Raw genomic sequence first — 11,978 nt, 5'->3', positions numbered from 1 at the left:
GTGAGGCTGTTTGACTTTCATTAAAAAAGCCAAAACAATTTTACTAAATTGCCTCTAGTTATACATTTCGTATCTGAAGTGAGTCGTTATGGTACATCTACAGTGAAGGGATGGCAATATATAAACTTTTGGCAAACTAGAATACATTGTTAGAGTTTAAGGTCGTACAGGATATTAAATGAGAATTGAAATAGACCTCATCTTAAAGTTAACAAACATTTTCGTATTCCTTTTAAAAGACGTAATCATTTTTATTTTAAAAGATAATTTTGATTATTTTATATAAAACACACAATGTTGTTGCCATTGTTATGCCAAGAGCCTAAATATAGATTTCAAAACGCCATCTTTTGGTCTGTCTAGCTACATTAATCACTGCAGTTATATTATTTAATAACAAAAGTGCGATTTTGCACACACACACACACACACACACACACACACACACACACACACACACACACAAACAAACAAAGAAACTCCATTCCCAGAAACTGTGTAGTACGGTAGTTGAGTATATATTTCTTGTAATGCTTTTATAGGAAGTTGCTTTTCGAACAGTTTGCCTAATTTAACGCATGGAGTTTGCACACTTGACAGGATGCAAAATATGGGACTATCGCTAATTAATAGACATCGTCACTGCAAATTATTTTCTTAATATTGACTTATTTATGTGCCTTTTCTTTCAGTTTTCAGATTACCTTTAATTAAGTGCCGGGTAGGATGTGCGTCACTTCAACAAACTAAGTAAGTGTCTGCCTTCACCGGATTCTATTCTAGAACTAACTGATGCTCATTGCATTTGAAATATTTTGTAGTAAATGTGGTTAATTAATAAGTCGTGCCGTGAATTCCACTTTGAAGCAACAAGTAGCTTAAGAGCATCTAATGGCCACAGAGCGGCAGTATTGGCCAGTGAATAAGAGGTAAGTCATGTTCAGTGAATTAAAGGTCTCCCAGGACTATCACTAACTCAGCCAACAGTATAGTCCTACAAGAGGTTTCATCCTTCCTAAGGATTTATTTTTATATGTTATTTTTCCTACTATCAACAGCACTTCACATGCCTTGTTCTGCAAAGTGATTTTATTCTCTAAGGTAGTCTGAGGTAGAGACAGGCTGGAATTAAGTGCATGCTGCCATTTTTCATCGTTCATTAATGCATAAAATCAATTTGAAAATGTGCACAGGTTCTGAACAACTACAGCGTGTGTGCGCTACGTTTAATTAAATTACTTGTCAGAGTAACAGATCTGAAACATTTTGTGCCTTGTCATTAATCTAATCTGGAGCTGTTTTTTTCTTTCTTTCTTTTCTTTTCTTTTTTCCCCCCCATCTGACTGTTTTCAGGAGAACAGAGTGACTGATGCAACAACTTGTAAGAGAGAAACACGGGTCTCTACAATGTATATGTGACAATATGTAACAAATGTTCCTTTTTAAAGAGGCAAAAAAGTAAGTGGAAGAATTCTTTAGTTACTTTTTTTGCATCCATGGACTGTGTGGTAACTTTGAGTCCGTGCCTGATGGATGTGTAATGGGTCATAACTGGGCTCATCCAAACTTCAGACCAGTAATGGTAAAACTTTTTTCTTTTCCAGTTATGCATGAGAACACTGTGGGATATTACTATGAAAGCATTACATCACTCACAGCTTCTTGTTTGAGGAAACTGATGGATTTCTTTTAAAAATCCTGGCATGGCTTATCCTCTGTTATTTATTGACGTTTTTGCTTGATGGGTAAGGCTTCACCTGATCATTACTCTTAAGTTTAGAGATGAGGTAATAGATATGTTTGGGATTCTTTGGGCTTAGGATGTACTGAATAGACTGTTCAACCTCACTGTGGAAACACATGCAGGCAAAGTCACGTTTAACAGCTGCTCGTAAGTGACCAAACCCTTCTGTTCTCAGGGAACTGCCCAGCAAGTTTGAGCCAACCAATAAGATAATTTCCTCACTCCTACACACTACAGTAAAGAAAGGGCACCTCAGTCCTTCTGGCTTCATTTTTGCATGGAGTGGAAACTTATTTCAAACAGCTGAAAGTGAAAGCACCTCCCTAGGGACTTTATTTCTAACTCAAATCATCAGTGTGTTTATTTAAGTGATTTGTAATAGGACAGCGGGTCCTGCAGGCCAATATAAATCATATAGGAATGACTAACACAATGGAAATACCACTCACAAAATATTATCCATGCAGTGTTGTAATGTAATCTAAAGGTGTTATGATAGTGTTATTGTTAGCCTCGCCATATAACATTTAAAAAATGTTATTGTTAAAAATGTTATTAATAATCCCCTTTAAGTAACACAGAAGCCAAGTTCATTAATCATTAGACCGATAAACCTTCTCACAAGTGCTGTGCAAAAAGATCATCCTACACCATTACAAATCTCCATAGGTTTCACTCAGGCACCACCATTTATCGTCCACCTAATGTAAATATTATAGGGTCAAGTGTTTGAGCGAGAAAAAGCCACTGAGGTTATCTACTGAGGACCCTCCAGAGTATATGTTTTGCTGGCCGAGACTCCCAGGGCCATTAGAAAGCTCAGCAGAGATAGTTTGCATACCAGGACAGAAATTACTGAGTCTTGACAGTTTCAAACCACCAGCTAGCTGACTATTCATTTCAGTATTTCAATATTTAATCTGAATGCTGAAATTTATAAGATGTATGAGTAACTCAGATGTTGCAGTGGACAAAAGTAAATTTACTGGTTAAACAATTGCCTGTAGAGTAAAGGGTTTTCTATCCTTATTTTGGAGTTTAATTTCAAAACATCCCCACAACCCAGTATTGAATTTTTATTACTGCATTGTTGTTTTGCAATGCAGTGAACTATAATTACTGAACATTCTCATTTTTCAAATCACACAAATATATGCACTTTTTTTCCTTTACAACCCACAGACCTTGACATTGACAGAGTGTCAACACTGTGATATTCAGTATGTCCTGAGGTTTCCCTCACCACACAGTAGTTCCTGATCTTTAACCACTGAACAGCAAACACTTGGAACGACATTCCCACCAGTTCAGAAGAAAAATCTTTCAATATTTATAGTCAGCTAGGCTGGTATATTCTCCTGGCTTTGTAAAGATATGATTATGTTTTCAAATCAGACAGATAAGTAACTCTACATTATTTATTTATTTTTGACATTCAGACTATATAACAATTTATTCTGTTAAATAATTAAAAAAAAATTGAACATTTTCTGAAGAAAGTTTGAATCTGTCAATATAACTACTGCTGTTGGAGTTATCAGGCAGCCCTGCATTAGCCAAAAGCCCAGACTATCTTCTTTCGGATGTGAGTAAGGTTTACTTGGCTGCTTAGGTCTTATCTTACATCTTTCCCTCTGCTACAACAGTCATGGCTTGCTTGGTCTCAAATATGTGATAAGAGCTAGATGGTGAAGCCTCTGATTGAAACGTAGGGATTTTAAAACAAACACGCAACTACGGATGATCTCATCTACAAACTAAAGTGCAGAATTCCCCAAAGTGTCTGCTTTGATATATTGTTGGTTAAAATCAGAGTTTTAGAAGTTGTTTTTAAACCAAAATGTAAGATGAAGATGCACCAGTAGTGCGTGAAAACAAGAAAAACACCAGTTGACAAAGACCCACAATCATTTATTAGTTTTACATTTCTTTTTTCTATTTTTGCTTTTTCTACCCCAAATTTTGGAGAAGTATTTGCTTATATGAGCGATAACAGATAACTAAATATCTTATATTTCTGTTGTTGCACAGTTACTAAGAGCTTTATACTAATATCTCTTTGGGTGTAGTCATCTCTGTTTAAGGTATGAAGAGCAGCATTAATGTGGACATCTATTTCCTATAGCTGACTGCTTTGCAAAGTGGAATATTCATTAAAGTGCTTTATATTTTGTTAAAATTGAAAACCTATGAGACGCTTTCGTTATTAGCCTCCTTCACCTTTTGCACCTGCTACAACAAAGCATCATCACTGGTCCTTATCTTCCCAAGGTGATCTTAGCTAGAAGCATTGCACAAAGGCATAATAATAAAAGGTTTAGTATAATATAGATCAAGTCCACTTTAGTGTGGGTCACTGACCCAAACTGTATCGGCTCTTTCCAGCCTTAATAGTCTGCTCCTCTGGGAGCATAATGTTTGGATTGGTTGGGAAATATATTGGCAATAAAGAGACAAAAGGATGTCATAAATGTTGATTAAAGCTCTGGTTAAAAGACAGAGGCAGAGAGGCTCTGAGTTATGAGGGCTTTTCAGACTGCGTTATTGTTTCAGTGACAGAGCTCTTAGTGTGTCTAGTGGAGTGGCGAGTGGTAAACATTTCTCAATGTGTGAGGAGTCATTAATCCCTGGAACCGAGGATGGCTTCACTACCAGTGTCTGTGGCCCAAGAAATCACAGCCAGTTGGCACCAGCAGGTCGTGCAGAGCTCCAACATAAATGCTTTGTACTTCAGAGCTGTTTAAATCTCTTCTATGTGCTGTAGCTAAGGCACACTCTAGAAAAGGCAACAGGCAACGCTCTGTGTTTTGCACATTCAGTTCATTTGCCAGTCAAGCTGTTGATGATACATTGAGTCCTGCCAGGTTATAGCCTCACTGTGAAACATAAGCAAAATATGAAACCAGTTTAACGAAAACAAGTTTCTAAGGCCCTGACAGTAACATCACGGAGTAATACAGTATGCAGATTGTCACCGAGGCTGAATCGTAATTCTGGCAAAAAGGAACTTTCCTGTTTCTGGAATCATTAGACTTGGTCATGTATGTTTATTATAATTTATTTTGAAGAGATTCCAAGTTTCATAATTACTTTAGTTTTCTACATAGAGTTTTCCCAAATTCTACTTGAATTTTTGAATTAGCAAATTCGAGCACTGCTAGTCTGAGAACATTTGTATTCTTGCATGAAAAACACTTCACTCATCATGTTACACAAGCATACACAAGGTACATTGTAAAGGTCAGTTTCTGCTTGGTTCCTTTTTAAGGGGGACATTTACTGTGTTTCCTTATTTTCTCTCATGTACATAAATATATAATATTACAATTATCAAAGCTCCTGTGAGAGGAAACAGCCCTAATAAAGTCATCCCAGTCATCTAGCCTGATGTTCAAACCTTCTGTTTGCAAGGGGGAGTCAATCAATATAAAGCTGGTGTAAAAGAAGTGTGGCTTTTGGTAGAGGAGCTAAAACAGCTTGGTTCAGCAGTGGATTTGCTGAGAGGCTGTGGCTAATGTTCAAAGCTACTGAGTCCAAGAATAAAGATATGGAGCCTAGAATCAGCAAATATTAGAATTATTTTTATTTACTTGTAAGGCAGAAGCTTCTTATTATAAAGTTTCGATTTTGTTGGATAAAGTTTGCAGGGTCTTGATTATATTTCACGCGTGGTACTGTTTAGTGGGTTTTCCCGTTTATCGCTCTCGCTGTTGTCAGATAGAAGCTGCAGCACCGCACGTTTATTTGCGCTCATTGCTCTGTACTGGCGCTCCAGCTTTGGACCACACCCACCAAGGGCCAGCGGCGTTCATACATGCCCCGGGGCGTGCATTTGCAAACTCCGCCCCGCTGGCTCCACCTACCAGCGGACCACAATGATTTAGAAGTTCAGGAATCCCACGTGACGTCACCCAGGGTGACGTTATGCTTCTCTAAATAGATCGTATTGTAATCTTTTCTCAGTCCAACGTGGTTTCTTCTGAGAGACTGCTTCACATTTTCTGCACTTGTTTGGTAAGTTGAAAGCCTTGCCACCATGCAGAGGACCGTGCACGCGCCTCTGCAGGTTTGTTATCTTTTTATTTTTATTTTTTTAAAAAGCGATTCTTCTCACTTGTTCTTCTCCCTTTTTCATGCAACAGCTTGTTTTCTCGTTCGCTTCAGCAGTCTTTCTAAAGATGTGATTTTGGTTCATTTTTTTTCACCTCCTCGTCCAAAACTCCTTCGTCTCCGCAGGTTTGTGTCGTCCAAGTTTTGTTTGAGTGAGTGCATTGTCATGTCACTTCGCGCTCCGTGTGTTTGGCCTGTCTCGCGGAGTCAAGTGCCGCTGCAGCTCGGTCTGTCAGGTAGCAGCGGAGGCAAGTCTGCAGAAAATTATCTGAAATGACGGAAAAACGCGAACATTTTTAATGCAACAGACGCTTTTCGTTGCACTTCACACCAATTTGGCACGTCTTCTAAGTTTTCATTTAGCTCTAAATCTCCGAAGCTGGACCTCTGCATCATTGTCATGCCTGTCCCATCCAGGGATACGCAGAGCAGGCTAATCTCCGGGACTCGTGCGTGCTGCGGTTCACCAATGACTGTCTGGAAGATAATGGGCCGGTGGTTATGCTGTTACCCCAGTTTACAAAAAAAAAAAAGGGGGGGCACTAATACCCCTGTTTACGTTAAATTTATGTCCCCCTTTTTCTCTTGAACAGCAATGTTCATCAAGATTACGTCATTCTGCAGGCCAGTCGATATTTGATTAAGCGCTAAGATGTTGAGGGTTACTTTGAGTAAGGTTGTGCTGACGGTGCGCGCTTTGTGACGGAACGGCTTTTTAAAAAAAGAGAAAGATGCTTTAATTATTTGATTGCTCTCCGGCCGCTGTCATTATGTTTATGTGACAGCACTATCAATAACACATGTTTCTCGTACACGATTCCACTTATTGTGCCCGAGTTTTTATTCGGTGTGGTAATAACGCCGGTTAAAGTGTTATTTATGTCTGTTGCGACGTTTTTTCAGCATTTAATATAGACTGGGATGGAGTTTCTTTGTATGAAAGCTTTTACAATAATTTTTCTCTTTAAAAAATATGTATCAGATTGAGAAAAGTTAACTTGCTGGACAAAAAAAGCATTTTTAAAGCAAAAATACATAATCCAAAAATAGTTCATAATAATTATTAGGATTTACATAAACTTAGACCAAGTAGCATAAGCTATAGTTAATGCATTTAAACTCACTTGTTTATTCTATAATAGTGTTATTTACTAACCTTCATGGATATATGTTTTTTACATGTTAAGTTGGATTGCAGCAGTAAACTGTGAGCTGCATTTCGTGATGATTGTTTTATGTGCTTGAGGTACCCCTGGTAATGTCTGTACTAATATAGAAGGTGTGAAAAGGTAGGAAGCATAAAGGCAGTCTCAGGTCTGATCAACAAGTACACCACAGACGTTAGAGCATTTTATTTTAATACTAGAGCTTTCTTTTCGCCTTTACCTGCAAAGTTCTGCAAAGTGAACGCTAAGAATAATACAGTTAGAATAATGTGAGCAGTGCTAATCCCATGCTAGACCTCAGAGCATTCATTTTTTGATTTATGAGTTTATGTTGAGTCAGAGACCAGTAATTGAAAGCTTTTGAAGTTTATATTTCAGTCAGACCAGTCTTCTAGTCATGCATTGAGTTTAAGAGCAGAAGTTCAGTGCAGACATTGTCAGAGAGGTCCCCCGTACGTTGCCTCAGGGATCGCCGTAATCCTTCCTTCAACTTGTACTCTCAAAAGCCCAGGCTATGGCACTGGAGCTGCAGATTTGAATTGCTGTGCATGTTTGTGCTTGCTTTAACCCCATATGCCTTTGCACCCCAACCCTTCTTTTCCTCACCATATTGTTTAAATTCTAATATGCGGTCTACCTGCAGAGTTCTTCCCAAGTTCCTCTTGAAATCGAATGCCGGACCCTAATCCTTCCCCTCACTTACATCAGGATACAGTTAATGTAAAGTGTAACCAAATTTCCTCTGCTAAACGAAAACATCTATATTAAATGAGAGCCAAGTGCCCTGTCCAAGGAAAGGGCGTTGAATGCTGATAATTTGAAGTGTGAAAGCTATTGGATAATTCACAGAGGCATTCGCAGAATTAATGGCTGGAAGTTTTATGCATCATATGGTTTGAATTTCCTAGTAAATGTGAGGGAATGATCGAGTCCCGTTTTAGAAACAGGAACAGGAAGGTAAACGTTTCTGTTTTTTACAGTTATGGAAACAATTTTTCTCTTATTTTTTTTTTAATGGCTTGCTTTAAAGTTTTTATGTTTCAAGAACTGTTTCAAATTCATACTGGCAATCAAGAGGAGAGCTAGTAAACAACAGTTCCAACAAGAGTTGTGCAAACAGCTGATTCATGCTGTTTCATGAACATTTCCGATAAAAAAGAAATGGGCCTTTATTTAATACACGAATGAGTAGCGCCATTTCTACAGGCACTGTTTTTGTCATCTCGAGCTTAGTTTTATTTAATGATCAGCAGTGTTGGTTGTGTTTGTTGTGTCAAAAGAGACCAGGTGAGTTTTTAGGGGCCCTGTTTTAAAGAACTGAACTGGTGATAGAAAGACAGACCAGGTCTCATTGCTCCCTGACAGAGAGACCCTTTCCAGACCCTGTTCAAGCGGGCTTGCTCATGAAGTACAACTTGTTAGGAAAACAGGACTGCTTAGCATAACACAATATTTGACTGTTTTGACTGCGCTTAAGGAAATAGCCTGTACCTATGAAAGAGACACACATGCACATAGCGTATGAAAGTATTCATGGCTGACACTTGACATGCCGTACTGACTTATTACAGGCTTATTACAGAATTACAGATGCGCTGCGGTTCTTGTGAACTGGTAGCAGGCAGAGGTGATAATAATGCAAGCGATAAAAGGAAATGTTTTATGTGCCATTAAATGAAAATGATGTGGTCCAGTATCAGTGTTGTAAATACTGCAGATGTTTTACTTGTACTGAGAGGACACATGATAAACCACAGACCTATTTGATGATCATCAAACTCTTAGTGTCTTATCAAACCCCCTTCTCCAATGAGATTGAAGTTGTGCAATAAAAAGCAGAGAAAACTAAGCAGAAAAAGTTCTGTCACTCTGTTAACGTCATAATGCCAAATTTTCTTTATTTAACTGCAATCCTAAGTTATCATAACATAGAAGAAATAGGTTTCTGTGCAACTACCATGCACCCAAGACTCATAAGGCTTAATTAAATACAAGATCCATTTCTTATATAGCTAGACACCCTGATGGCCCGCATGCGCTTTGTGGGATTTGCATTGAAACCACACATTGGCCAAGTGTGGTTTCCATTTGTGGGGTTTGAAATAGGGATGCAAGAATTGTATTGCATCCCTGTATTGCATGTTTTGCATGTTCATGTTACCTTCACCCTAAAAGACAAATAATCATAGTTACTTAACATCTGGTACGACATCTGTCTGAAAGTGCTTGGCATCTGTGTTGTTGGAATGCGATGACTGCTCAGAGGCTCTTTGTTAGTGTTTATTAGAAGAATAGTTTATACTTTTGCACTGTAACAATAATAAGATCTTGAAATACTAAATAAGCTGCGAACCAAGTATGATGTCGCAAAAAAAAGTACAAGGATTGCACAAATAATATTTTCTGCTCAGTAGTTTGCAGACTGTGACGAAAACCGTTTTTCTCTTTTACACAAGTGAGATAAATTTCTCTGTTTAATGTTGTCTAAACACAAAAATCTTAACAAAAATTGTTTCAGTAAAAATTCAAATGCAAGCAAAAATTTAGCCAATGACCAAACTTCAAGTATACTGTGTGTGTGTTGCCTTGGTAGGCTTACAAGTGGTTGGCATCCTGAATATCACTTTAAAGAAAGTCAAACGTCAAAATAAAAATGTAGTAATAATAATTAAAAATATATTTTCCTTCTTATTCCTGCCTAAAATAATAAAAAAAATTCTTGGAAGGAACAATAAAGTAAGATGCTGTAAACCGTTGCGATATAAATTTTTGAATGTGTGCGCTCCATCATGTGGATATCATATTTCACTTAGGTGTTGTTTAATGTGTTTGATGTTGATCGATATATTTTAAAATCCACCTGTTGTTTCCGTAATTTATTTGAAATGTATGAAAAAATACAGTTGAAAATTTTGACTTATTTAACTGGTTTTGCCTGATTGGGTTTTTGAAAGTTAAAAGAAGAAAAGGATAAAATTTGAAAAAATTTAGAGGTTTATTTTTAGTGTTTTTGTCTTTTACCATTGCTTGTCCCATTTTGCTTTGAATTCCGAAAGTTAAAATGATATGGGTGCACTGAGCAGTACCTAAAGTGCACGTTAAAAACCCGAGGCCCTCTTACTTTTAAGCTTTAAAACTAACACCGGCTAAAGTTCCTTTTCTTCTTTCTATCAAATAAGCTGCACTTTCTGACTGTGCACGGCTGCACAGCCGCTGCTTCCTTTTCTTGTTCTCACTAAAAGATGCATAACCAGCGAATCAATTCATTAAGAAACCGATGACTGTATGGCTGAAACTTAAATGTGGAGCTATTTTACCAGATGTAAGTGCCTTTCATTTAAAGTCAATTTTGTCTTACTACATAGCTACCTTAATAAAAAATACATAAGTACTGAGAAGCAGTGTCTATATAGATACATTTGTTCATTTTGTTTATTACCAGCTTTAAAGTGTGTTACAATCTATGTGGTAATGTGCAATAAAAACGTGGATATAAAGAAAATCCATCTATCGAAATATTTAAAAGTTTTCCCAGTGGTTGAGTTTTGCTGAAGTTATTGGAGTCAGTGTTTCCACAACCTCAGCCTTGATGTCATTTTAGTGGAGCCCAGATTACTGTAGTGTGAGAAAACTAGTGCAGGTGCAGTAGCAGTTTCATGTCTAGCATGACATGAGCGTATTTTCCCTCATCTAAGGAAAGCAAAATTAATCAGCTCTCCTCCCTGCTTTCTTCTTTGTCTTTTTCTGTAGTTTTATGAGAAGTTGGCCAGAGTGATGAACTCGGACCAGGAAAGGCCGTTCGTGTGCAACGCTCCTGGCTGTTCTCAGGTGAGAATGTCGTGATAAAACTCAATGCGTACATCTGCATGTGTATATGTATGTCTGCCTGTAATATCAATAGACCAAGGAGGGATTCGGAGTAGATTTATCTCTCGTGCATGAGGGAGAAACGCAATACTATGGAAGTGCTAGAAACACAAACTGTGATCAAGTCTAGTGTTAAAATACCTAAAGAAAAAAAAGGTTCTTTTAGTATGTAGTCAAGAATGACTAAAATAACAGTGAATGTTATTTTAGGGTAGTGTTTCATTTCCTATCAGTTGCTCATACTTGTCTCTTTACATATGTACAATTCTTTTTTTTTGACAGCGATTCCCCACAGAGGACCATCTAATGATACATCGACACAAACATGAGATGACCCTTAAGTTCCCCTCCATAAAGAACGACAACATGTTATCAGGTGAGTTATGCTCCTTCAATACAGACTAACTCACTGTTTGAGCAGGGTTTGAAAGAAACTTGGAGTTTGTTTGTTGCTGTGTGTCTTTGTGACTCATGCACAGACACACTCGTCTATCATCAGTATGCTTTACAGTGCCTCCAGAAGTTGTTTGCAATAATGTAAATCAAATGAGGCATGCTACGCTACAGCTTAGTTTCATTCACACTGAACACTTCAGTAACATATAAAGAAGCTGCCTGACAAAAACTGGACAAATGAGCATTTTATGTGTGAGCTTGTCTTTCCTGTTACTTCATGTGATTTGCGCTTTTCTGTCACTCGGTGCGTCATCATTCTATATGTCACGTTGAAAGAAAGGAAGTTTTACAGATGGCAGGGTGCACAAGCCCAGTTGAGCCGCCAATCTGGACATTAATCTAGATTTTCAAAAGTCCAGTAAGAGTCAACCCAATAGTAGCGGTCAATCCAATAGTGTAGATCTCTACTCCTTATAACATTCCTAATGCATCAGCCATCGTCTAGTAAAAATTGCTACAGCCAGACTATTCAAGTAGTTTCTTCTTTATTATTTACACTCAGTAGTCAGTAGGATCAGATTTTCTAGGCCAGCCGTCTTTATCGCTTTTCGTCTGAGTTACAACTATGACTACTTTTTTACTGATACACTGAACTCAGGATAAAATAATCAGTGGTTACGCAGTACACAAAGTCA

The 11,978-nt window shown here is 37.8% G+C and overlaps 1 protein-coding gene across 8 annotated transcripts in view; it reads left to right on the top strand.

Moving 5' to 3' along the window:
• The window catches only part of creb5b (cAMP responsive element binding protein 5b), a 43,238-nt gene that overhangs the window by 136 nt on the left and 31,124 nt on the right, over positions 1 to 11,978 (top strand). For 4 of the 8 annotated variants that reach the window (XM_005472446.4, XM_005472445.4, XM_005472448.4 and 1 more), the window contains exons 1-3: positions 5,694 to 5,810; positions 10,771 to 10,848; positions 11,170 to 11,263. In XM_005472446.4, coding sequence (XP_005472503.1) covers positions 5,781 to 5,810; positions 10,771 to 10,848; positions 11,170 to 11,263 — 202 coding nt within the window. In that variant the 5' untranslated portion in view covers positions 5,694 to 5,780. Of the gene's footprint in view, positions 1 to 692; positions 751 to 5,646; positions 5,811 to 5,884; positions 5,981 to 10,770; positions 10,849 to 11,169; positions 11,264 to 11,978 lie in introns of those variants that run through there. The other 4 variants (XM_019364749.2, XM_013277043.3, XM_003454377.5 and 1 more) reach the window with 4 other exon arrangements.

Source organism: Oreochromis niloticus, linkage group LG11 (genome assembly GCF_001858045.2).
Source record: "Oreochromis niloticus isolate F11D_XX linkage group LG11, O_niloticus_UMD_NMBU, whole genome shotgun sequence".
NCBI lineage: Eukaryota > Metazoa > Chordata > Actinopteri > Cichliformes > Cichlidae > Oreochromis > Oreochromis niloticus.
The sequence above is the reverse complement of the archived record's forward strand: the minus strand, read 5'-3'. Positions and strand labels throughout refer to the sequence as shown.